This window comes from Drosophila novamexicana, unplaced genomic scaffold (genome assembly GCF_003285875.2).
Source record: "Drosophila novamexicana strain 15010-1031.04,08,12 unplaced genomic scaffold, DnovRS2.1 tig00004555-arrow-pilon, whole genome shotgun sequence".
Taxonomy (NCBI): domain Eukaryota; kingdom Metazoa; phylum Arthropoda; class Insecta; order Diptera; family Drosophilidae; genus Drosophila; species Drosophila novamexicana.
In genome coordinates, this window is record NW_020825052.1 from 2245324 (window position 1) to 2272641 (window position 27318).

The following is a 27318-nucleotide window of genomic DNA, read 5'->3' on the forward strand; positions in this document are numbered from 1 at the left end:
AAAGCGCGAAGTGTTCCAGTTTGTGACAGTTCAAAATATATACTCTATGTAATCGAGATCACAATCGGAACAACAAACAATAATGCATATCTTACACCGGACCAATGACCATCAATTTGAGGATCAAAAATTTATGATGGTAAGATTTCTTGCAAGGATTTCCCCAATTCCCGGACACCCCTATCAACTGGCCGTTCGTCCGTGGTTCCAAGGAAACGTACCCACTGACCAATTACCTGTCAGCTAGAATCAGTGTTCAGCGTATCCGTACAAAGTACTTAAACTCCGATATTGAAAGTCAATGGGGGCTGTGTGATCTCTGATTGACATCAAAATTTCATGCACGCAAGCACTCAGGGTAATTACCATACGGCTACAAGTAAGCCATGTCTGCGATCTGAGCAGATTGATTACCATAGCCAAAGCCCAATTTATAATAATAATGGGCGCACTTAACGCTGGAATTTTGCATCCTCCAAAAGGGCAGGCTTCCATCAACACCAACCGCTTGTGATCAGCTTAAAGCTTTAAGCTTTCTTAAAGCTTTCTTGAAACAAATCTTTTAGAGGCGTACTGCTCTAGAACTACTTTATATAGATCATGCAGTTCCTGCTTTGAATCAATTGAGTACGCGTCGATGAATGAGCTTTAAGCTCATTTGAAACTTCTTTGATCTGCGAAGGATTGTGGTAGGATCTTCCCAGCAGACGAACAGCACAATATCCTGAGATAATTGTGAGAAATACTCATGAGGAATGTGTTACTTCATAATAATCATATTATTTTGTTGTAGTTGTCTGAAAGACTGATCCATTCAATTTTCAGCAAATAGGTATATTTTAAAATGTGCAAGTCAAAGCGATATTTCCCTATTACATATATGTACAAGTATGCCTAATCAGGACTACGAGTTGGATCCTTCTATATGTGAACTAGACTTGAGACTATATTAATGAGAATTCGTAGGATCGGAATGTCGCATATCAAGGAGTTAAAAGCAGTTATATTCCTTGAAATGTATCAAATAATTTCTATACCCTTTCTCTACGAAATGTGTTATGCGTTATATGTGCATATTATACATAAGCTCGAAGAGCTGTATATCCATCAGCCTAAGACTAACAACTTGTCATAGATTTTTCTCATTTTGCTGAAGATAGTCTATAGATTGACGTCGATCAGGTCAGATATCTATATTATATAGCTGCCAAAGAAAAGATTAGAAAAATCTGAGATTTTCTATGCGTTAATAATTTGTGCTTGTCAAAGTATAGAAATATATGGGAAACCCGTTATGTATCTACAGGTGTATATAAGCTTGGCAAACCGAAAATAACTGCAATTTCTGGTTTGCATTTTATGACAGATTTTGATTTTACTTAATGATTTACAATTTATTGAAAAATGTTTCTTTAATGAATTTTCGAATTTTTTTTTGACAAGTTAGATCAGGGCTTAGCTAATGTAAAAAGAAAGTCCGCTTCGCATATTAAAAGGCTTATACAAAACTATCTTTGACCTATCGAAGATATGGTAGAAGGTGCATTCGGGCAGCTTTGAGATACAAAAAGAACTATGTCCAGCTACTTTTTGAGTTAGCATCAACACAGAGAGTTTATATAATATCAAGAATAAATATAACAAATATTTAATGCTGGACTTGGAGACACTTCCAGATACCTTACACATTTACAGACAAAATTAAATTGTTTAATTGTCTCTGCTGCGCATCTATATATCAAATAAATAATAATAAAATCCCGAATTTCAAAATACCAACATAAAATATAAAAGATTTATGCTAGATATTTAGATAATAGGAAAAGTGTTTCTCCAGATTGAATGAGAAAATAATTAAGGACATTTATAACAAAACCAAGGCTTACCGAGGTTGAGAAATAATGTCGGCGGGATCAAAACTTTTGACAGTAGTAAATGAAGTTCCATAAAGCTGCAGTTGCTGTCAGTTTTAAGGACAATAAAAGTATCTTAATGTGCTTAACTCCGCGATAATAAAATATGATAATATTTGGCAAGGATTCAGTTGCATAAACCAATGTGTATGCGCAATCCTGCGCCACGTGAATCAGTTAAAAATCCAACATTAATAATTATTGACTGACTGATTGGGAAAGATCCTGCGCAGTCTTCCTTTCTAGCCAGTAGATTGGGGTGAGACGAACCCCTGAAGCTGTATCAGGACATCAAAGATTCCTTGCCAGGGCCAAGTAGCGGACGTGCCAGGTTTTCCCGTCCGAGAAACTTAGCTTGGAATAAACTGATTTTCTTCTCAAGGTGGATTCCATAAAGTTCCCTAAAGTTAATTTGCATGGCAACAAATTGCAGCTAGTGGGATTTAGTATAGCAAAAGCTTTTAGCTTAAAGTAAGTTTTTATCTTTCTCCACTTTTTTCCATGGACTGAGTCCTGCTGATCACCGTGAAGCGAATAAAAGTATGGTGGGAGACACGCACATTTGCTGCAGCTGAAGCTGTGAGAGCGGAGTATCTAAAGGCTGGGAAAGCGCGCAGCTTGCGAGGTTTTTGCTTGTCTAGAGTTTAGGGTATATGACATGGAGCAGAAAGATTTGGTTCGTACGCGTCTGGAGCTCGCATTGGCTGCGTTTATCCACCCCCATTCAATTAGTAAAATTATATGGTTTATCGGCATTCCAGGAACTTTTTTTGATCCCTGCTCAAGAACATAGGCTCAAATGACGGGGCAAGGGCTAAAGATCACAACAGAAAAAAAAAGCAAAACACAGAAAACCAAACCAAAAAAAAAAAACACAACAAAGAGGCAGTGCAAAAGTCATCGCCCACCAAAAATCAGTTCGCATAGCCGTTGAAATGGGTAAACCGAATGTGTTAGCGTTATCTGGCACAGTTAGTCCCTGCGCAGCCTCTCGGCCTGCTCCACATCAGGTATGGAGGCATAGGTATAGGTTGTTCGCGTGATGCGTTGCCAAAATAATTTATGAGATTCAAGCACAGCAGAACTCAGCGTAGCGCCCAATTTGCGTGCGATCTTTCATATCTGCGCCAACTGCAACAAACTGATAAAAAATCACAAGTTTTTATACATATATATATTTTTTTTTAGCCATCTTTCTCCCTGGTTCCCAGCACAGTTTGCTTTGCTAGGCACTTGATTGCATATGAACACTGCGAAAAAAATATATTTATTATTATTTATTATTTATGCCCTATTTATGCACTGCAAGGATTTGCCTTAATTGCACTAACATATCCTTTTCAATTGATTCAGTCTATACTTAAGTCTTCGCTTTTGATGTTCGTTTTATTATGTTTATTATTATTGTCTATCATATTATATTATATTATATCTTATTGATTGTTCTTTGTTCCAGAGCTGAACAGTAGAAAAAAAAACAAAAGGCATCTTCCCTATTGCAAGTTTGATCTTCTAGCAAACCTTTTTAGGCACTTTATATTTATATTTTTATACCCTTGCAGTGGGTAGTATAAATTTGTCGTTAAATGTGCAACGCATAGAAGGAGACATCTCCGACCCCATAAATTATATATATGACCCAATCTTTTCATAATGCTTATAGTGCTTTGCCCGTATCTAAGAAGCACAGGAAAAATAGTTAATGCCGAGTTTGGGCAAGATATCTTGATAAACAAAAAAGGTTTTTGATCGAAAACCTAGTTTTCGACCGATCGTTCCTATGGCAGATATGATATAGTAGTCCGATTTAAATAAGATTTTGCAAAAATGAAGGGAGCAAAGTGAAATCTTTAAATGCCGCGTTTAATCAAAATATCTTGAATGACAAACAAGTTTTCCATACAACAAATTAATTTTTCGACCGATCGTTCCTATGGCAGCTATATGATATAGTAGTCCGATCCAGCTGGTTTTCACATATGTGCTGCGTGCAACAGAAAGAGGCACTTCTGCAAAATTTCATTAAGATAGCTTTAAAACTGAGAGACTAGTTCGCATAGAAACAGTAACTATATCGACTCGGCCATTGGTGCTGATCAAGAATATATATACTTTATGGGGTCGAAGATGCTTCCTTCTGCCTGTTACATACATTTGGATTTTGCACAAATACAATATACCCTATAAAAATGCAAAAAGCTTTATTGTGGGCTTTATCTATTGGCTTTTCATGAGCGAAATCGGCTGAGACTAGCGAAAGTTATGGCGCATATAGTCAGACAAACCCCAGAAACAAAACTGCGTAATGTTGTGCATTTTTTTTAAAGACAAACACTTGTTAAAATGTTAACCAATTAATTTTGATGAAAAGTGCCCCAAAATCGATCAGAAGATGTCAGTTTCATCAAAAGTGGTTACAGAAAACATGTCTTATGTTGCACAGTGTGGTCTAATGAATAGTTTGCCATGCTGACCTCTGTTCTTGTTTTGACTGCTCAGTTGGCAAAATGCAAAAGGAAAGGGAATCATAATTTGTGTACGGATGCGCGAATGCACGAATGCGCGAGGCACACAACAGACATTGGGCGCAAAAGACGAGTAGATGTTATTATGAATATGTAATAAGTGCCTGGCTTGCAAGAACGCATCAAAATTGATTTCATTTGCAAAGAGGAAATTAAAAAGTCCACTCAAAATGAAATTGAAACGCAAGATAAATGTAAATTTGCGCAACGCGAACGCGAACTGCGAACCGCGAATTGCGAATTGCGGACGATCGCAAGTGTCGAAACTGCGGCGTGTGTTAGGCTCGTGGCAAAGCACAGCTCGGCTTGTTTGGAACCGCCCCCCCGACCCCCCGCCCCCTCCTCCCATCCACCAACCCGGCTGCCCCAAACCCCATCACCCATCCGCCAAGAGAAGCGTCGAATGCATCTCTGCACTGCAGATCCCAGTTCCTTACTTTTTTTTTCTTGCCTTCGAGTTTGCCGTTTAAGCCGGTCTCCTCTCTGCTGTCTGCCCTCGTCTCCTCGTCTGCTCTCTCCCCTCTGCTCGTCTTCTCTCTCAGCTCTGCCGTCTGCTTGAGCCTACCTGGATGAATTGGTGGCTGGTTGCCTGGCAAATAAATTCGCATTCTGCTATTCGTCATAAACCTGCTAGAACAACTGCCAGAGCCACAGCCACAACACGGTCCATGGGCCGTCCCTCGATTTTCACTTGATCCAGAGCCGTGCGTATATCCCGCTTGAATACGTTTATGAATGAGTTTTACTACTTCATTAAAAGCCAGATGTCGGCCGCGTCATGACAGTGGGAGTGAAAGAGGGTGGAGGACGAGCGGGCGCAATCCCCACAAAAAGCCGAAGACAGTCCAAGAATGGAGTCGGAGTCGGATTTGGAGTCGCGGAGTCGGGAGAATCGCGAGCGTAATAAACAAAAATCGATTATCGTTCTTTGCGTATTTTCATTGTTGTTACGAATATTATATTTAGAGCTTGAACGAGCTTCCTTCTGCATTCATTTAATTTATAGCCGAAAACTCTTTCGGCCCATCCGGCACATCCAGCTCCAACGCCTGGCCTCCGTGTGTGTACATAGTTGTTGTACCGGACGTCCAGTCGATGAGCATTCCATGCCAAAAAGACAAAGGTCGACGCTTTTCTCTCTCTCTCTCTCTCTCTCTCTCCCTCTTTTATATATTCAAATTACCTCCCAGGCATTGATAAGCATTTTGATGCAGCCAACCAGAATTCACAAACATATGCGGAGCGTAAGGGAAAGCGATTCATTTTGAACTCAAAAGAAAAGACTTTTGATATGAACTTCAACTTTAGGTGAATGGGAAGTGTACAAAGAAGATGTAAGAGAACAATCTACATGAGAAGTTTGTGCAATATGAAGAGCAAAGATTATTTGACCCAATTTCATTGGGCTCATGGTAAGAAAATCTAAGCGTATACCTACTCCAACTTTAGCTGGATTGGATGAGGATTTATTTAAGGAAAATCTACAAGAACTTCAAGAACTTAGAAAAACTACTAGAATCTACAAGAAAGGTATTTCTAACTCCAAGATTTCTTATCCCAATTTCATTGGGTTCATGGTAGACTAGACTAATCTAAGCCTATCCCAACTCCAAGGTTATCTGGTTTGGGAATGGATATATTGAAGGTAAATATACAAGAAGATTAAGGATTATCTAGCTCAAAGATTTCTTATCCCAATTTCATTGGGTTCATGATAATCACATCTAACCCTATCCCTACTTCAATTTTATCTGGTTTGGGAATAGATATATTCGAGAACTACAAGAACTACAGGAAAGGTATTTCTAACTCCAAGATTTCTTATCCCAATTTCATTGGACTCATGATAAATAAAACTCGAGTCAATTATAAACAAATATTTCTCCTTCAAGTTGCATTATATAGTTATATAGTAGAAGCCTGCGCAGGAAGATTGACATGAAGGCGCGATTCGTAGTCGGCTAATAATAAATTCGCTCGAAAACTAAAGACACATTCGGAATATTAGAGATTGGCCAACATGGATGCGCTGTGTAGTTGGCTAATTGGCAGGTTGGGAATAATATATGTTAGGCCTGGCAGCAGCCGAAAGATTGGGCAGAGGCATCCGCGAAACAGACTTGGAACATTTTCGTTTAAGTGGAACGATTTGATGCAGTAATTTTGGTAATAACGGCAACGGACGGCTGCCAATTTGGCATTTGGGGGCACAGCTACTGTTTAACTACTCCAAATTGTTGCGTCATTGTCGAGGAATTTCAATAATTTCTCTCTCTCTCTCTCGCTCTCTTATGAATTGCCTGCAGCCTAATCTGTGCTCCCGCACTTACACCTGACCGCGGCATTAATTGCAATTTTTGAGAAAAAAAAAAAACTGTTGTGCTCAGGTGATAATTTATTTTTGATTTTGTTTGCTGTTGCTCGGAAACTGCTCGGAAACTGAGCAGAAGTCGATTTTAAGCAAGGTGAATTTGATTAAATAAATCCCAGCAGAAATGACAAATACAGAGAAATCTGCGTAAGAAATATATGAAGTGTTAACTAATCGAATTTATGATTAAAATAATAAATTAATAATGTATTTCTGGTTACAAGCATTTAAAGCTTACATACATATCGCAAAATATGTTCCACACTTTCTAAATGACCTTTTCAACTTGTCAGCTCTTCACTTAAAAGCCATAACAGAAAAATATTGAATATGTAGCCCAAAATTAATGTTACCATGAATAAAAAATCGTTAAAGTTGCAAAATCAACTTCAACTTCGGCGGCAACACGAATTATCCAGTTACATGTTGCTGCCCCTTGAACTATTGACCCTGAAAGCATCTTACCGTTCTTTTATACAGTTAACTGCTTATCTGTCATATACACTGCTTACCATACACTGCTTGGGCGCCTCGAAATTGAATGTTTGAATTCTGTTAGATGATGCGGAATAGAGGTTTAGTTACCCTTTTAATATAATCAATTGAGCTTGAACTTATATAATTCCTATCCCATTTATAAGTTAAGTATATCAATTAAATTCAAATTAGTATTTGTGTAATATATAACCTTTTAAATTATTAATAAATGAGGCCTACTTCTTGCGCCATCTATTGTTCACGATAGCAACAATAAGGGATAAGGTATTTACTTTGTGTCTAGAGGGCGCTATGCGTAGCAAACACATTTTGCAAAAGCAACGCATTTCACAATGTGCTTGCCTCCTTCATTAAATTAAATTTCAATAATATTTCAGAGCTTTGGACAGTTTTTTCTTCTTTCTTTAGTTTAAAGCTGGAGTCCATCTCAAAAACTTCTGCTAATATGCGAATCAAGGTTGCAAAACGGGTTTGAGCCGAACCGGTACAAACCAACTTTAGCAAAAATTTGGCGAACCAAGTTATGCGCCAATACCAAGTTTCCCGATCATGAAAAACCAGGTTCACAAACCGAACCAGTGACCGTTTTATTCGACTTGTAGCCTTGGTGGAAGTCTTAGCTGCAAGGATCGGATAATACAGACAGCTTATGTTGAAAAAAATGAACTTAGGCACGTAATAAGCCGACATTTGTTAGCCAAATATTTGACAATTTAAATTTAAATAGCTTGCGCTGTGTGTTGTGACCATTGGTGAAAGAGTTGACTTAGCCATCTAATTATAGTCAGTAACTACTAGAAACAGGTAAAACATAAATTGAATATTTTTTAAGACGGAAGCATCGCCTGGGGTCGATGTCCGTCTATCTGTCGTATGCGTATGCTTTATAGCCGCAGTTTAAGAGACCATTAAATTTTCGATGATCATTTGACGATATTCGAAAATCAACTCATTCGTCAAAGACTTTAGAAAATGTATACTGAGTAATAAATAATGTTAACAGATTTATTTCCAACGAGGTATTTTATTAGGGAATTCCCCAGTGCTCAGCCTCACACCTTAGCTTCCCCCAGCCCACACATGATATAACCCCGCAACATATTGGATAATTTCCTATTTGACTTATATCCATTTCGTATAAGTGTAGCACTAACAGAAACACTTGTCTTATAAATATGTTACCTTATTTGGGCGTCATGCAAAGACAATTCCCCCACAAAGCAGATGATGCTAATCATAGTCGTATTGACCTACCCATGCATACTGATTGGGAATTTATCTATGGGATTTGTCTGGGCAATGGGGTTATCTGGATAGTTCGCAGCAACATTTTGGCGCTTTACCTGTGTAATAGAAAAAAGGCAGAGTTTGGAGTCAAAGCTCTTTTAATGACAATTGATCATTGGCGAGTGGATAGCATTTCATTAGAATACCATGTGTAGTGCGCAGTTCTGTGTATGTGTTTGTGTGTGTGTGTGTGTGTGTGTATTTATGTTTCGTTCTGCACACACTTGAGGTGGAGGTGAAACTATTTCGACCTGTTCAACAGCTTCCAACTGTCTACCTGTGCCTTCAGAAACCCGCCAGTCAGCCATTCCAACCTTTATAATTTATTTATTTATATCTTGAATTACGGTATGGGAGTATTGACCACCAGTGTAAATTTCCAATTTCAGCATATTCACGACTGACAATAGCGCACAATTCAAAAACTCGTGTGATTGAAAACATAATACTCAAAGAGTCCAACACGACACACCGAAGCTTGCATGCTCGTACCGCTCGCTATAAATCCGCAGAAATGTCCCGCTCACAATTTCAAGCTAATCCCCAGACTATAGTTTGCTAATACTACAAAGTCAGTTAGCGGTTAATATTATCGGTTACATAATATGTACAAATGTAAGAGCAAAGGCTTGAACCATAAGCTGGAAAGCCTGGTTCACGAGCCGAACCCTGGGCTTAAGCTATGGTTCGAACCACAAAAGATATGTGTTTGCCTTGTTGAGAATGTATGTATATCGCCTTTGTTTAAACAAAGTTTCGTTGAGTATTAAATAAAAATCGTGGCTAAATGCAAACTTCTTGACAAAGTCAACAAGCTTTACACCAATTAACGGCCTCCAACATACTTGTGTAGTATGACAAGAGCAGCCAGCAATAATCAGCTGCACAATGGCAGAACTTCGAAAGATGAAACAGTACGATAATCAAATTGCACTCGCTATTCGAAGTTCTCATTCATACGATATAACTGTGGCCATAATTATCTAAGTAATCGCTAATTGTGGGCTGCTGCTTGGGGATCAGTGTGGAATCTTATACATTTTTCTTGAGCAAACAATAATTTTATACTACATCATCAATAAGTGGCATACACTTCTTCTTCTACTACTGCTGCTTCTTCTTCTTCTTCTTTAACAAAAGCTGTTTTAAATGATTTTTCTTGGTAGCAAATATTACGAAGTGAACTGGCGTCTTGACCGAGGTCTAGCCTTTTTTTTTTTTTGGTCTTGATCAAACGCACAGACGCACATTTTACAGTGAGTCTGCATGAAGTGTGTTGTGTGTCGAAAAGCCAAGAGCCGAAATTCATACAAAACAAACCCAAACCGGTTTATCTGTATCGTTAAATATTCTATTTGATGCTGGCAAATGACAAGATAATCCAAAGTAATCAATCAAAATTATTTTAATTTATAAAACCACAATAAAGTCGTGTCCAGATCGCAATTGCCACGTTCGCGCTGGCCGCATACATCGGCCATGCCACGATCAACATGTCCACATACTTCTGTACATAAGCGTTGGTTTGTGTCCATATTGTACATAGTCAAACACAAATACAACTTATAATGACACACAATTTTACATAGGTTAAGCTCAGCTCTTTAAAGCATTTAACTTTCGATGTAATTCTAAACCTCATTCTCTTATACAGTTGTGCATGTGTATTTATAGAAAATTTTTTCTTTGCAGCCGTCAAAGCGATTAATATTGAATAAATTATTGCTTTTATAAATACTAGCAGGTACTATTAGCTGTCTTTGAGTTTTTATTCTTGTCACATTTCCATCCATTTCACGCACCACGTTTCAAAAGTCATTTTGCATAGATCTTTCAAAGTGAGACTCAAATGTGACTTTTCGAAGAAGAGCTTGAAATAGGTTAAAGGCCGACAGGACAATAATTAAAATATCCCCCAAGCTTCTTTACAAAGCAATTTCCTTTATTGGGTACAGTCAATATTGTACCTCAATCTGACATATTTCACCTACATCGCACACGTTATATTCACCATGTAAAAGTACCTCATTAATACTTATAAAAAAAACCAGAGTAATGATTCTCGTAATTTACCTACGGTCGCATGCGCCTTCGCCTTTTGCCAATTTTCGAAGACCAACAATGGCAGTTATGAATAACCAGACATTAGCGCTTATTGTATGGCTAACACACATTATCATTTAAATCTCTTGACATCCTGCATTTTCTAAGGATTTGCCAAACAGGATGCTGCAATGGCTTGCCATATCTGAAGCCATTCACGGCAAAGTCAATCCGTGGTATGTTTGTGTGTGTGTGTGTGTGTATGCTTAAAATACAACTCGCATATTCAACAAACATACATACATACAGACAATCAGAGCATGTGTCGACGATCAACCCTCTGCCTCAACGTACCGTAGTGTTTTTTTTATACACGGACATACTAATTTTTTATATTTTACAACTATTCCCTTTGCCTTAACATTTTCTTGTGTCTTAGAATTCACTGCATAGAAAGTCCTATGCCAGACATTGGTTATGTTAGTTTTAGTATTTTTTTGAGAACAGCTAAAAAAATGTTTCTATTTCACGACTTACCCCATCCTCGTCTCGCATCCAAGACGCTGGACAGCTCAAATATCACTTGACCAACTTCGGCATATTGGGGCTCATCTGCATGTGTATACCAAAAAGTACAGTAGCATTGCGGCGGGAATTCGTGTTATACGATTTAGGTATAGTATAGAGTTGAGCGCATAGCGTGTCGTGTCACGAAAGAGTACGAGAGCGCAATGCCACACTCTTCGAATGTTATCCTAGAACGGAGACAAACATTAAACTGTGTAGAAGAATTCAGTGAAAGATGGAGCAAGACTCTACTAAGGCATGCACGAATTCATTTGCTTATAATATTAACCTTAATATAAGATCAAGAAACAATCTTCTTTAGACTGCCGACGGATAAACACCTTTGCTGTTATATATGCAACAGTTGTTCGATATATGTGTAATATAAGGCTAATGTTCATATTTCTATATGTAAAGTTCATCTGCTAACATGTTCTGTCTACATACTATGTATGTCAAATTTATATGTTGATCAAAAGCCGATCTTTGAGAACTAAATTTAGATAATGTACATACGCATGTAAGATGATGAATGTTCTCACATCTGCTAATCACATTCACATCTAAATTGGTATACATTTCGGGGTTAAATATCTTCTAAAATTCCTCAAATAAAAAATAACCTCTACCACGATTGTTGTCTTGGCTACGCACTCGACATATACATGTGTACAGATATAGTCGTATGTATGTATGTATGTGTTTTCGTACTTGGCCACGGCTGGCGAATGCAGAAACATCCGAGGCGTATGACGGGCGTTACGACGCGACGCGTCGCTGGCGTCGCGCTCTGGCCTAATGCTGCCGCTGCTGCTGCTGCTGCTGCTGCTGCTGCTGCTGCCGCCCTGTCGACCAGTTTTCATTCCGTTTTTGGCATTCACGGGCTGCTGTCGCTGTCGCTGTCGTCGTTGTCGTCGCCGTCGCCGTCGGGTCAAATTTGTTTTCTATATTAGCGCCGTGTTTGTGAACCTAAAACTGAGCTGTTGCCGACAGCAAAAAATATATCATACGGTTCCATATGAAACATGGACATTATTGTTATATAGATTTCGGAAAGTAACTGTGATTTGTATCTGCCATAAATATTGTATCAATAATGAGCTTGCCTGCGCGTCGAGTGTTCCCATCGGAGTAACTGCGTGCGAGATACGCCATTTATTAATTCGACTCTGCGAGTTTAAAGCCCAGCTCACAATATGATAACATGACTTTATCTTATGTGGATATGCCTGCCGTAATTGAAATTCAGGTGCGTAACACTCTCAAGCTGCAAATGCCGGATTTTGATCCCAGTATTAGACAGTACAATTATTGCCGAAAGGCCGACGGCAATAGAATATTGTGCCTGCATGCAGAATGGGCGAATGGCTTGGTCAGACATGGTTCAGAACAAGGGAGGATATTAGCAATAAGAAATAATATAAATGTCTAGGTAATAAGCTCAGCATTTGTCTTAGCTAAGCCTACAAAAATACTCCAAAAATTATTCCTATTTTTCAGTTAAAGTTTTCTTGCAATATATGTTATATATATTTGATATGAATTATAACTTCTTGAACCTTGGGTTATTTACTCCAGGACTATAATTAGAGAAAACAAAACATTCAAGCCGTAAGAAATATCTGCCTTTTTTTTTTAATTGTAGAAGACGTTGCTGCCATGCAAGCACAACCTTTAGATAAAGTTATCCCTGGAATGACTTATATTTTAACAAACTCAACATTAAAAATTTGGGAGATATAAATGTTCGCATTGCGCCCGCCCCTGTGGGACATGGCAAAACTAATTTTACACCTTGACTGACTGACTCGGATATGTATATATTTTAGGTTCCAGGGTTCTAGCTTCCTTAGGAGAGCGGCAACTGCGTTCAATCAGGATGGATTACATAGGACTAATAAACTCTTGTTTGTCTGATTGAATTCAAGCTTTAAAATTCTCGACGAAATTATACTTTTCACGATTTTATCATTAAAAACATACGCTCTCAAAAAACACACATCTTCGTCTTTGGTTTCGCAAACGAACAATCTTAAGTTTAGCTAATTTCTATGATAAGAATTTGTTTTGTTTAATTCACAAAGCCCTTTGCATAGTTGATTATCGTAATCTTAATAAATGAAAGAGTTTCGACTGATTGACAGCCTGCCTGATTGATTGCTGACAGATTACAGTAAAAACTGTCTTTGATAGTAAACTAATTTTGTATGTGAAAACTGTTTTACGAAATTCTTCAAATTTAGAATTAAAAAAAAAAGAATTTTATATTGAAATAACTTTGTAAATGTTTATGCAGACGTGCTTCGGACTAGCTTAAAATTTAAGAACTTACTTTATTATGGCAAAAACAATTTTCTTCTGACGGGAAATGTGTGGATATTATCATGTCTTATCATATATATAATATATGTTGCCAATGACTTTTCGATTCCCTTTTGAAACCCTTGCAAAAGTATTGTTATTTTTTAACACAATGTGTAACGCACAGGTGCTGCTGCCCATAAATAATGCTCTTTGCTGATCAGTATAACAGATGTTTGTCTGTTTGTTTATATAGAAAGTATCTTCAGGCTTGGAGCTATCTTTTTGAAATTTGGCAAAGTTTGGAAAAGTATCGGAGTTGCCCGGATCGGATTACTGTATTATAAAGCTGATAATAATTGAAACAAATCTATATAAATAAATGGAAAGCGAAATCCGTAAAACATTCAACATAACTAGAATAGAATTACCTTTGCACAAATATAAAGCAAATCAGAAGTTCTCAAGACTTGGGCTGCATTCAATCTGATTAGAGCTACTTTATCGAATGTTCATATACAAAAATATTCTCACTGCCACCAAATATGAAATCTATATGTTTTTTATGAATTCCTAAATGATTAATATTGCGCCCAAATGTGTAGATAAAGCAAAGCGTAATCTTACTTACCGCGTGTTTTACAACAGCATCAATTCCAAATTAAATTCTTTGAGAATTCCACGTCCATAGAAACAATCGGATATTCGAAGAACCGAGCTGTCAATCCGTCCCGTTGCCAATTACAAGCGAGGCCTGGAAATAGTTAAAATATTATAAAGTATTAGTATTTATTTAGTTTTCCCCTCAGTAATAAGTTTACCTTTCTATTGCTATGATGTGTGTCAGGTTTTCCGAATTGTTAAGCCTTTTACACGCAAGATCAAAAATACATTTGAGTATCCAGGTAAACTCCTTTAGCTGACCTAGTTTCCTCCATCGCGATCGCCTTCTTCATTGCTAAAACCTCCCTTGTGAAAGCCGCCTTCTTCTCAGTGAAGCTGGCGCCGCCTCCTCCTTCTTATTGAAGGCGCTTCCTTCATGTTGAAGCAGGCGCCTCCACCGTGTTGAAGGTGCCGTGCCCTCCCTCGTTGAAGCCGTTGCCGTTTCCTCCCTGCTAGAGCCGCTTCCTCCTCCTAGTGGAAGCCGCCTCCTCCTGGTCGAAGCCGCCTACTCCTGGTCGAAGCCGCCTCCTCCTAATCGAAGCCGCTTCCTCCTGGTCGAAGCCGCTTCCTCCCGATTGAAGCCGCCTCCTCCTAGTCGAAGCCGCCTCCTCCTAATCGAAGCCGCTTCCTCCTGGTCGAAGCCGCTTCCTCCTGGTCGAAGCCGCTTCCTCCTGGTCGAAGCCGCTTCCTCCTGGTCGAAGCCGCTTCCTCCTGGTCGAAGCCGCTTCCTCCTAATCGAAGCCGCTTCCTTCTGATCGAAGCCGCCTCCTCCTAGTCGAAGCCGCCGCCGCCGCCGCCTTCACTACTGAAGCCGCCTGCTGCTTGCTGAAGCCCTTACTTAAATTTATGAGAATCGAGTAGGAGAGCATTTGATAAAAATACGTTTTTTTTAAATTTGCAAAATTTTTACATACACACATGCACATATACAGATTACCATGCACTTGCACACTTATATACATACAAACGTGCTTAAATGCACGTATATATATACATACACATATTCATACATACATTCATACTGTCAACCACAAATGCACATACATGCATACATGCGCCTATATATACATACATATATGCATACCACATACACATACATATGTTCATACCTGCATATATACAGACATACGTGCACACATAAGCCCATACACACATATGAACGAACACCCACATGTATACATACACACATGCATAGACACATACGTAACTATACGCACATACATTAATACATACATACATACATCCATACATATATCCATTCATACATTAATACATACGCACATACATACATACATACATAAATGCATGCATGCATACATACATTGATACATACATACATACATACATACATGAATACATACATACATACATACACACATACATACATACATGCATACATACATACATAAATACATTAATACATACATACATTAATACATACATACACACATACATACATTTATACATACATACACACATACATACATACATACATACATACATACATACATACATACATACATACATAAATGCATGCATACATACATACATACATACATACATACATACATATAAACACACACACACACACAACTTTATTTTGTGTAACTTGAACTCAATAACATTTACGGAAAAGCCAATAGATCATTTTTTTCCGGCCATGTAAGACTTTTGGTGAAAAGCCGAAAGGTAAACTCATCACGTGTTATTAGAAAGTTTTTCACACAGATTTCTGAAAATGATTTTTAAGTCAATCGAATGTTGAACGGAAAGCCTTTATACAGCTGTATTCCGCCAATTTACCACAGTTGCGGGTGGAATTACCGAAATCGCTGAAACTCGTATTTATTAGGAAGCCATTCGGACAAAATTTAAAAAATGCTCCCAAAAAATCTTTGAATCGCAACGAGGAAGCTTGGATTCTGTGAAAAATGTAAAACACGTCTCAGCCGAAAACTTCACCCACCAAATCTTTGACCTCGATATCCACCAAGGATGAAGGGATTTTCCGAAAAATATGAAACAGAACTCAAATGAATTTGAACAAAGATCTATGCAAACGAATGCTTGAATTCGATCATAAAACTATTTTGCTACCTCCACACAAACGAGTGGAATCCCAATTTTTTATAGTATCAGATTCCTAGCTCTTATGGTTTGGGCTATGCATTGATCATCAATCAGTCAATCAGGACGTACAGCTTTATCTCCATAAATACTAACCATTAATGTACGAAAACGTATTCTTTTATTAAAACAGGAACGCCTTAGTGGCCATGGTAGCTTGGGCCTGTCAAGTAGTAGCCCGGCCTATACAACCCATTCAGGTGGGCATTCAGGTAGAGGAGGACCAACGTCCGGACACAGTGGACACAGCGGCACCCATGGGTCGGCAGCTACCATGCATCACCAATCACTGCAGTCTGATTTTCAGCCCCCGTATTTTCCTCCACCTTTTCATCACTCAGCTCAAAGCCCTCCTCAGCAACAGGTAAGTGCTCCAAATTGGGTCGCCAGGCGAGTCGGACGTATCATTGCCAAAATAGTTTAGATATCTGGCTATTTGCAGAATCATGGACCGCTCGAGTACTTAGGAACGGATCCCTACGGCCAGCCGCTCTCCTCATTGCACCATGCACCCCTTCATCACTACAATCAGTTGGCGGGCCTCAGGTCCACACAGGATCAACTGGGTATTCACAGAACTCATAGGGACGACTTGCAAGGACATGTTGTAAGTATTTAGTGTAAACAAAGCAAATTATAGACAAAATAGTTAAAGCACAAATCCTTATTGGAATTTTTAAAATAAAGTCCCCAAATATCTAAGAAAATCATTTCTATGCCCAAAAATTATACACTTTATCATAATAAAGAGTCGACAGACAAAGGAAAGAGATACATTTTTTTACTAACTACCAAGATATAGTTCTGGCAATACTCTTAATATTTATAGGATGAGACACATTAAATTATTCCGAATTAATAAGCATTTTAGAGTTTATAATTCAGCTAGCTGCAATGGAATTCCATCTTCACCACAAAGCTGAAACTTTCTTATTTTATCAAGCTAGCAATTTATTACCCAGAACTTGCTGAATACTTCACTTTTCGAACTTGCAAACATACTCTATAATAAGCTTGGCAGTTGAAATTTCCCCATCTACGTCCATTGGCAGAGTTATGGCATTTTGAATTCCATTGAAGTGCATTATGAAAGACAACAAAAAATAAATATGCTACGAAGCATTTAAAAAATTTTCTTGGGATTTCGCTGAAACATCTTGAAAATAACAACAAAAATTCCTGGCCCAAAAGGAAAAGGGTTTATATACATGTACGTACATGCAAGCAGCATGTACGTTTGTATGCGAGCCGCATACTCTTACACTTCTGCGTGTCCTTAACGAACTGTGCCTTTGCAACCACGGCCAGGGCCAGGGCCAGGGCCAGGCGAGGGCATTCGCTGGAAAAGGCGTATCCCCTGCAGAGCTTGTGCGCACAAACACGCACGAGAGGCACACAAATACATGATTGCCTAAACACTGGGATTGGCTCAGTTTTTCGGTGGCTTCAACCCCAGGCTTTATGCCGGCAAAGGTCTGCCCAAAATTTTAATTAATGCAATTTTTTTCTATTTGCAATTTGCAATCGAATTTCAGATACAAATACTCCAAACAAATAAATAAATAGGCTAAACAGTGTACAAGTAAAACCCAGATATCCTAGTCAAAGTTGAGACTAAGTACAATTTATATATTCTTCCATCTTTTTGAAATATTATATTATATATGACATCCAAATATGTGTAAGATCCAAACATATTAATACTCCTTTCTCCCCATTTTCAAAGAGTTCAGAGTATAAATAAAAAACTTTAAAGAGATCAATTGACCAGATCCTAAAGATTATATATCCCTCTCTCCAAATTATATACTAATATATTAGGCATATTTTCTTGTTAATCATATAATTCATATATGCATGAATTCCTTTGCCATCCCCTTCTTGAAGAAGCCATTGTCATGTTAATAGAATAGAGACTAAAATATAATTTATAACTACAAAATTCTCCTTTCTTTAGACCCAACTATCCCATGGTTTTCCGTACACGGAAAGAAGAAGTGATTACGGCAGTGCAATATCAGCAGGAGCAGCACACGGCACCAGACTTGGACATGAACACGAATCTCTGGCCTTACATCAAGCGCTGCAGAATGCGGTTGATGATGTCCAAGCTCCTGCCCTGGATGACAATGTCGCTTTCATGTCAGACTTACCTCTGATAAAAAGTAAGTTTACACATATATGAATACTACTAGACGGTCTTACCCGGCCTTGCCCGTGGCAAGTCTTGTGCTTCACATTTTAGAAAATTTTTTTTTTTTTTTGGGACTTTCCGAAAAGTGTGAAACAGTGTGATGTTAGACAAAAAACCTTTATCAACCCTATTCCACAAATTTTCCACAGTTGCGGGTGGAATGACCCCAAAGTATCATTAAATCGCATTTTCCACACAATGATGCTTGTATTCTGCGAAAAGTGTGAAACACGTATCAAATGGATTTTCATAAAGATACTTGGCAATGAATTTGAACGTGATACTACACCCGCCAAATCTTTTATCCCCATTTCTACCATAGAGAAATGGAGAGATATAGCCAAAATCGGATTTCCATATAGATTCTATTCAATTGCATGGACTCAGGGGTTCTGTGGTTTATAAAAACGAACAGATGTTAGACGTACATGGCTAGATCGACTATATACATATGGGGTTGGAAGTTGCACAAAGCCATTATACCCTATTTTTTTATGCGTTCAGTGGGTACGAGAACAGAGTACTATAGTTGTGCTGATTTGAAACACCCTGTGCTGTCGTAACACACACAGTCACACATACAGATGGTTCACGCTGCGCCCCTTAGGCAAAGGTTGGGCTTCTCCCTTAGCCAACCTCCATTATTCATTCTTGAATAACTTCTGTAATTGGTGCCCAATCGCTATGAAAGCATGATTACGAATAAAATGTCGATTAAAGTGAATTTCTAACTACATTTAAAAAATATATGCCTAATAAAAAACTGGGATTTGAGATGTGAGTCTGAAACGAATATCGATTTGTTAACATGCTAAAAATCGATCTTGGATGTATCGGAATATTCGAAATGGATATATATTCTTGATTGATATCAAACCAAAGGGGTTTAAAGAAAGGATTTGGTCCAGGACTTCGAAGACGAATTTCCTTTGCAGAAATTAGGCAGAACCTTAATGTGATATTGCGATCCTTTCGTATTTTAATGCGGTAACTCAAAGGCGTGCGACTAACTTGCAAAATAACTCGCAGAAAGGTGAACACAGCTCAGTTGACTCGACCTTTGAAGTTTATCAATTATATTTAGTCTTCCTTAAAAGATAACCCCTTAATACAATCTACGTTTGTTGACAAAGTTACCCGCACCAAAGAAGAGTCGCAGTCTTTCGGAGACCACATTCCGCCTGGCTCGACGGGCAATAGGTTTATATGCATTTATTTCGCATGTTGCATGTTTATTTTAACTTCAAATACAAGAGAACCTAATGTTTGCTAAAAAATAGGCGGAGTGTATGGGGCGGTACCACAAACATGTGTAAATAACAATGCTGATCAACCCCTGAGCCGGATGAATATTGCGTGTGTATGCGATGAAATTGAAGCTGGCTCCTCTAATTGGCAGGATTACTGTAAAATGATCCTTACACGCTGAGTTCACACTTTTCAATTGCAAAACATATTAACACAAAGAACAATATTTTCTTTACAATGCGTTCTATATACTTTTGCTGAATGTAAAACACAACGTTCGCCCCAAATTAATGCTTGCTATAACATGATTTCTGCACAGGCATGAAAAGTGGGAAGGAGGCTGGAAACATAGGCTCCGGATCGCCCAGCGAAGTGTTCTGTGCCGTCCCGGGTCGACTCAGTCTTCTGTCAAGTACATCGAAATACAAGGTAACAATTGCGGAAGTCCAGCGGAGATTGTCGCCGCCCGAATGCCTGAACGCATCTCTACTTGGTGGTGTACTAAGGAGGTAAGGCTTCACAGCTGACATTCATGTTTGACATTGCATTTCAAATAAATGAATTTCTATCAAATAAGGGCAAAGAGCAAAAATGGAGGCCGACTCTTAAGGGAAAAGCTCGAGAAGATCGGCCTGAATCTGCCGGCCGGACGGCGAAAAGCAGCAAACGTGACACTGCTCACATCTTTAGTCGAGGGAGAAGCAACGCACTTGGCCAAAGACTTTCACTTCGTTTGTGAAACTGAGTTCCCAGCTAGACAATTGGCAGAATATATTGTGCGGCATCAAACAGAGCCCCAGGATTCCTATCGGCGGAAAGAAATTATACTTCACTCACAACAAGTAAGTATTTTCCAAACAACCTAATTAATTACCAAGTCGAGTTCTTATGGTTTTGCCCACAGATTTTAAAAATCAATAGTAAATGGATATACATATATACATATATTTTTTTTAAATCCAATACGGTGACAATATATGTAAAAAACGGAGGTAAAGTTTGAATGACATAGGCGTGTGAGCGTCGGGCTAACAAGCGAGAGGTCGCCGGTTCAAACTCGATAGGATTTGCCAAAATGTTTAGCGTAGCGGACTAACCATCGCCAAATTCAATACGAAGTTTAGGGTTCCATATATTTTTAAATATCAATTAAGAAATATGTTTGTTTTGAATAATAAAGAGAATCATGGACCTAGCTCTTAACGTATCCGAGATGGACATACAAAAGGGCGGGCATGAACAGACTCAGCTCTTCGTCCTATCCTGTTTAGGATCGTCTTGCTATAAACGCCTCAGAAGATCGACCAAATGAACTAGTTGTAGTTGCCAAAATGCTGAACTTATCTATTTCTTAATACTTGTTTCTTCTAGATTACAAAAGAGTTGATGCAAATATTGAGTCAAGATCGAACCACTCACTTTGGGACAAGATCACAGCATTTGTTGGAGCCCTCAATGCAGCGACACTTAACACACTTTTCCTTAATAACGCACGGATTCGGTTCCCCTGCAATAATAGCCGTGCTGCATGCTTTTCAGGTAAACATATTTTGAACTCGATTCCCATAAAAAGAAAACCAATATAAGAAGTGTATTGCGTGTGTGAGAGATACTACTGCACTATTCTATGTATCCTTGGGACCACTAAGTAATATCTTCTTAAAAGATGATTAACACAATATTACACTCGAAAGATAGTATCGTTTGTAGTATATATTAAATACTTAACAATAACAATTGCTAATAATTAACCCTTTACAGACATTTCTGAATGAATCACTGAATTATTTGGAAAAATTGTACCCTTCGAATGGGGGCGGAATGGTATCTTCATCTCTGGATAAAAGTAAACTTGACAACGATAAAAAATGATAGACTATACTGCAACGCAAGAGCAACTCGTATTTAAAAAAGAAAACTTTTAATACAAATTTAGGTACAATATCTATTCTAATAAGTACTAAATTATTGTAAATGTATTTAGTTTAGTGTAAATTATTGGAAATTTGTAAAACCGTAATTTTAAAGTACATATTAAATGCATATGTACACACTTATTATGTATTATGATTTCTTTGAATTAGAAAAGTGAATCAACGTGTTTCCGTCAAAAGTCACCAAGGGTTTTACAACACTTTAAATACAAATATCCGGGTTTTATTTTTTAAGTAATCTACTTTTTAAATATTTTAAAATTATACAAAGAAATAAAATATGTTTTTAAAACAGTCTAAATATTTGTTAATAAAATTTAATCAAAGAAAAAATCGGAGAAATCAAAAACTTTGATCAAAACCCACATACGTACGATATTCAATGCACACTTCCGAAAATCGGAGTCCAAAAAGCCGTTCTCACTACTCTTATACATTTATACCCACCACACAAGCTGTGCTCTTAAGGCATCAGCTTTGCAAAAACCTACCTCTAGTAGAACTGTCAAACTATCTATAGTCACCCCATCGATATTCTCGATAGATTTGTAGTGTACCGACTCTACATATTATATTTTGTGGGTCAATATTTAAATCTATAATAGATTAAATATCTGTTGATATACTGGGGTGTAGTTAATCGGATCGGTCGCGGTTCTCTTTCCCCTGATTACAAAGGGGTTATTTTTAAGATTATTGTTCAATCTTTTTCAAATTCTTAGGCAATAAATATGTAACTCATTCGGACAATTCACTGCATACTTTTTGGGAAGCAATAAAACTGCGGACTATATTGGAATTCTCCAACAATTTATAGTTAATTACACGAAATCATTGGGTTTCCAATAATATATAAACTTGATTGATTTAGAATATTGTTTGGGATGCGACTTACATATATTGTCCAATTCGGCGATCAGGTGGACAGCCTGCGGGTTGGTTTAGGTGGGAATATCTGGGTAAAAGTTATCTTTCTCAATCTCCTGATACGAGGGGCCCCTTAAAGGTTGTCAGGTTGGCGAGTGCGGCTAGCCGATGGTAATGGTGTTTTGAATTTGTTCTTTGAACTGGGGAATCGTTAAGTCTCTGTGGAGTAGGTTAGTCCGCTTGGCCCCGGAGCTGTCGGCACTCCTCGTCTAATGTGAAGCATACTGCTTTTAATTAGACGTTCCAGCATCGAGCCCAGTTGCTGAGGAGGACCAATAACTGGGGATCTAGCGCAGACCATGGAGCAGACTTCGTCGGCATATGAAGCCATAAGAAGAAAGCGCGAAGACAGTTCGAGTGCATGGACGCTCGCAGTAGACATGTCTGCAGTGAAATGCGAGACAAAGATAGTATTCTACCGGATAATGTAGTGGGTGGGGACTACTCCCTCCTGCCCTTACTTTAACCCTGAAAAAACTACCCTTCAATTAGGAACGGATCAGGATAAAGTAGGCCGATGTCAGTCCGCTTTTCAGTTTTGCCAGCAGACCTAGGTGCCAGATACGCCACACAGAACAGTACGATTTTCTGTGAAACGCTTTCAGGCTGTGGTTGACCACCTTGTGAAGCTGCTCCATGGTTTCGTGGCCAGCCGAATCGGTTGCCTGGATAAAGGCGCCATAAGTCTTGCTGTGACAAGCCTTTTCCAGATCTTAGATGGCGTAGACAGGAGACTATGCGGCTGATATGACTCGGGCTCGTCCTCCGGCTTGCCAGGCTTGTGTATCATGGTAACGATGGAAATTTCCTATCACTGAGAATCAAGAACACCAAAGGACAACAGTCTCAGACAGTAGAGAGTACGGCTAGTAATGTATACACTTAATAAAGAAACTGCGTTGAAATGATCCTGGATGACAAGCAGGCGTTCGATGAAGTGAGGCAATAGCCTTCTCTTCAAGCTGAAGTCGCATTTCCCAACGCCACTTTTCAACATCCTTGATCTCCACATCACAAAGGTTGAAGCCGCTAGCCTTTACAAAAGCCCTTCATGCCAGACGCGGTCGAAAGTCTGGCGAATATCCAGAAAACAGCAGCACAAAGGAAGGCTTATACCCTGCGAGCCTCCCTAAACGCATTATGACGTCCTCGGAATCCAAATCCAATCCGATGTCAAAAGCGTTCTTGGCCAGCAGATGAAAAAAGGTGCAGAAGGACTAATAGGCCTGTAGGAGTCCAGGCAGTGTGGTTCCTAATCCATGGAAAAATCTCAGCTTACGAAAAGCAATTCCAATTTATTCCCTTTAAAAATCCTTTAAAAAACATACGCTTATTAAACTTAATACATATTTTTACAACCGTGTTGTTGTTGAGTTCGACATCCAGACATCTTCGATCCAGCTTGTATAATTTTAATTAAGTAATTGTTAAAAATGAAAAAGAAGAAATTTTGTTTGCAGACAGAAAATCTAAGCTAAAAGAATGCCAAATAGACATTTCAAGAAAACCAAAAATATATAAAAGATTATAACATAAATTATAGCTTTAAGACATTGATGCTGCCAGTACAAGCTGTCAATAAAAATGGTTAGTGCTTAGTCGTATTTAATGTTAATTAGAAATTTTACTTACCGATTCCATTTAATCAATGCCTTTGGAATGGTTTCCAATGGGTCCTTTAATAAATACCTTCGAATTCCACGAAAATATTGTTGAAGGAAAAAATCCCAATCTAACTGCTTCATATCAAAGAAAAATATTTGCCTATCAATATTTGTCATACGGTTCCAAAGGTCTTCAACATTATCAATACGAAAGTCCCAGTCCCGCATTGAAAAGTAAGCAATAACATTCATGAACTTGTGAATCTTTTTATAAGTATTGAGTAGCCTGTAAATAAGATTATTATGATAACCATTATTTATTTGCACAATATTGTGTTTGTACTCGAAAATATTATGAACCTTTGGATAATTAGAGATAAGTGTAAAGGCCTGTATTAAAAGACAAAATTTTGACTAGACTCTGAGCTACTTTTAAAATATCATCAATAATAAATAACATCTCTCGCTATAGATATATTAAGTATAGTAGAATGTCCGGGCTCGTCCCGAACACGACTCACAGCCGAAACAGAGAAGTCGCTGGTTCAAATCCTGCAGCTATTGCAAATTTAGACATTTGTTTAGCTCGGATCAGAGTGCAGTCTATTTCTGTCCCTTACATATTAACAAAATTTTATCGATACTATTATAAAGCTCCTACAGATTCAATCTTTTGAAAAAACAAACCAATATATCTTCTTGTTTTCTTACCGTGGCTTTTTTCCAAGGCACAAACATAGAATATCGATGAGAAGTGCAGGCAAATAATGCAGAAAGCAAATTGATATCATATGGGCTACCCTGTTAGTTGTATTTGAATAGCACAGATACCAAATCGCTGTCAGAGTTGGATACATTAGTCCGTACTTTGTGGTTTTGGCTGTGAATTGACCCCAAGTTAGCTGATTTTCGCTCGTCGTACAAAAATTGTAAACGGGTATATTGCCGGATGCCTTTGACGCCCTTGTAGAACTGCAATGAGAAACGTTAAGAGTTTGCACATATATATTGGAGGCTGTCATAAATTGACACCTTACTTGTGTCTCTCATATATATCCCAGGAAGCAGCTATCATGCTGTTCACGCATAAGTCGACTGGAACCATATTAGCAACTGCTTTTGGGTTACAGCGTAAAGTCCGCAGCAGCTGTTAATTGTATATAGACAACATATCAATTAATATCTGAAAAGCAAATTAAAATAAAAGAAAGCATTACCCCAGTGCCAGCTCCAGCTATTACTCCAGTTGGACCATAAAAGTTGTCTATCCACCCGCACACTGGATCCTGGTACGTTGAAATCACTGTAAACATAAATGGAGTACTACATGTTTAAATTTTGCTTCGCATTCAAGCCCACAATTGATTCAAAACATACCAATGCCAGGACGAAATACACCAACAGGAATTTGCTCGCTGCAAGTTCGAATGACATCCTCAGCTACAGCTTTAGTAAAAGTGTACGTATTTGGCCACTTTCCCAATAAACTGCAAATATACCAATTATTAATTAATTCTAAAGTACTAGACTAGAAGCTATGCTTCATTCTGATTTAAAGTAAGCTTAATTTATATTTAATATCTACGAATATTTCCCAACAGATATATATATTTTTTAAATATTTTTCGGGCTTTTCTAGTTAAAGGAATTTATTTACATGGGTGTAACGTGGTCCAACAGCTTTTCGGGCATGCACTCAGCCATTAACATAAGGCTTTTAGCATCATTTTGGATTGGATATAACTTCTCTAAAATGGTTTTTTGAGGGCAGTGTGTATAAGCCGTTGATACATGAACAACACTTTTCAGAGATTTCATCTCCTTGCAGAGCGTCATTATATCATATGCCCCATTAACATTTATTTTAATAGCTGTTTTAAGTTTTTCATCAAACCGCACGGTTGCAGCCATGTGAAAGACAATGTTGACACTCTCTACTAACATTTTCCGATCATAGATGCTTAATCCCAAGGCAGGTTTCAGACTGTGAATTCATAACAAAAAAAAAATAAATAAAATTATATTGACTTTAATTTCTTTGGGTAACTTGTCCATATACCAGTCGCCGGCAATGCCTTTTATGTGAAAACTATATTTTGTAGAATTTCTTTTGAGTATTTCAAAAACCTAAAAAATAACTTTGATTAGGGCAGTCTCTTATAATTCATAACTTGTATATTTACCGGGTCATCAAATATTTCATCCACACGGGTATCTACACTCTTGTTCTTTTTACTACGCACAAGCAAATATATTATGTTTATGCCTGGGCAGGACATAAGCAGCTTGTTTATTAAAACTGAAAGCAGACAATAAATTGAACAAAATATCAAATTAGCTGGCAAGAGTACTTATATAATAAAAATACGTTTAACTTACTCTTTCCTAAAAATCCAGTTCCTCCCGTTATTAATATATTCGATCCATCAAAAAACTTCTGTATATTTGATTCATCTTTCTCATCCAAAATGTTTTTAGTTTCCATTTCATCCATTTGCTTCGTCTACAATTAACAAACAAAAACAACCATGTTGACATGTGAATTTTAAATATTTATTTATTTAATCACTTACCATGCGGCTTATGACCCAAACAATTAGGGCTCCGAAGATATTAAAGTGTTTGTTGATAAAGCTGTTCAATATCTTAAGGGCACTGTGGCTTTACTTTGTATGCTATGCAAACTAATCAAACTTCGGGATATCATAAAAAAACCAACCAGCACTGAGCAAGTGTTGTAACTCTTTTGCTGTGTTTTCAATCCTCAGCCGTTTTTCTTGCTCAACTCTCGAGTGTTCGTCTTACATGTTAAAAACGAACTTTTCTATACACTTACTAAGAAAATTTAAGGACTATTGCAATTTTTCCGGAAAATTTAAGTGTGCAATACGCGAATTACTTTTAAAATACGCATAAATGTATATTGATATACTTAAAATAAATCATTTTTTATAAAGTTAATCACGGAATACGTAAACCTGTAAGAGCACTCAGACATTTTAGATGAATATTATTATTATAATAAAAAATAACTGTATTTCGAATTCGGGTTGCTGAATTAAGTGAACATTGTTGTTTTGTGCTGGTCATATTTACTCTCTTTACTTAATCACTTT

The 27318-nt window shown here is 37.9% G+C and overlaps 2 protein-coding genes across 5 annotated transcripts; one reads left to right on the forward strand and one right to left on the reverse strand.

The window, feature by feature from the left end:
- Positions 1 to 68: 68 nt before the first annotated feature.
- On the forward strand, positions 69 to 21876 carry LOC115770250 (transcription factor AP-2-epsilon). 2 transcript variants are annotated; one of them, XM_030715461.1, is made up of 8 exons: positions 69 to 139; positions 16429 to 16659; positions 16738 to 16902; positions 18253 to 18460; positions 20057 to 20246; positions 20315 to 20579; positions 21109 to 21276; positions 21499 to 21876. In XM_030715461.1, exons 1-8 carry the CDS (start codon positions 83 to 85, stop codon positions 21607 to 21609), a joined length of 1395 nt encoding a protein of 464 aa, XP_030571321.1. In that variant the 5' UTR covers positions 69 to 82; the 3' UTR covers positions 21610 to 21876. The 2 variants fall into 2 exon arrangements, with proteins under 2 accessions (XP_030571321.1, XP_030571322.1); XM_030715462.1 differs by lacking the exon at positions 69 to 139 and adding an exon at positions 12393 to 12453.
- Positions 21877 to 23901: 2025 nt separating this feature from the next.
- On the reverse strand, positions 23902 to 27169 carry LOC115770142 (fatty acyl-CoA reductase wat-like). Of its 3 annotated transcripts, none has more exons than XM_030715288.1 (11): positions 26776 to 27169; positions 26582 to 26705; positions 26386 to 26501; positions 26262 to 26329; positions 25860 to 26186; positions 25580 to 25689; positions 25420 to 25505; positions 25240 to 25349; positions 24914 to 25174; positions 24231 to 24488; positions 23902 to 24170 (listed from the first exon to the last, which is right to left on the reverse strand). In XM_030715288.1, exons 1-11 carry the CDS (start codon positions 26776 to 26778, stop codon positions 24068 to 24070), a joined length of 1566 nt encoding a protein of 521 aa, XP_030571148.1. In that variant the 5' UTR covers positions 26779 to 27169; the 3' UTR covers positions 23902 to 24067. The 3 variants fall into 3 exon arrangements, with proteins under 3 accessions (XP_030571148.1, XP_030571149.1, XP_030571150.1); XM_030715289.1 differs by having other exon boundaries at positions 26145 to 26186; positions 26776 to 27167; XM_030715290.1 differs by lacking the exons at positions 26262 to 26329; positions 26386 to 26501; positions 26582 to 26705; positions 26776 to 27169 and having other exon boundaries at positions 25860 to 26192.
- Between the last annotated feature and the right edge of the window lie 149 nt (positions 27170 to 27318).

Bases quoted from the DNA above. Each gene is read 5' to 3' on its own strand.
- LOC115770250 (XM_030715461.1), top strand. From the start codon at position 83: ATGCATATCTTACACCGGACCAATGACCATCAATTTGAGGATCAAAAA. The intron at 140-16,428 runs GTAAGATTTCTT...TTATTAAAACAG, and splicing joins AGGATCAAAAATTTATGATG to GAACGCCTTAGTGGCCATGG. The intron at 18,461-20,056 runs GTAAGTTTACAC...ATTTCTGCACAG, and splicing joins AGACTTACCTCTGATAAAAA to GCATGAAAAGTGGGAAGGAG.
- LOC115770142 (XM_030715288.1), bottom strand. The intron at 25,175-25,239 runs GTAAGGTGTCAA...TTCTCATTGCAG, and splicing joins GATATATATGAGAGACACAA to TTCTACAAGGGCGTCAAAGG. The intron at 24,171-24,230 runs GTAAGTAAAATT...TTTTATTGACAG, and splicing joins GCATTGATTAAATGGAATCG to CTTGTACTGGCAGCATCAAT.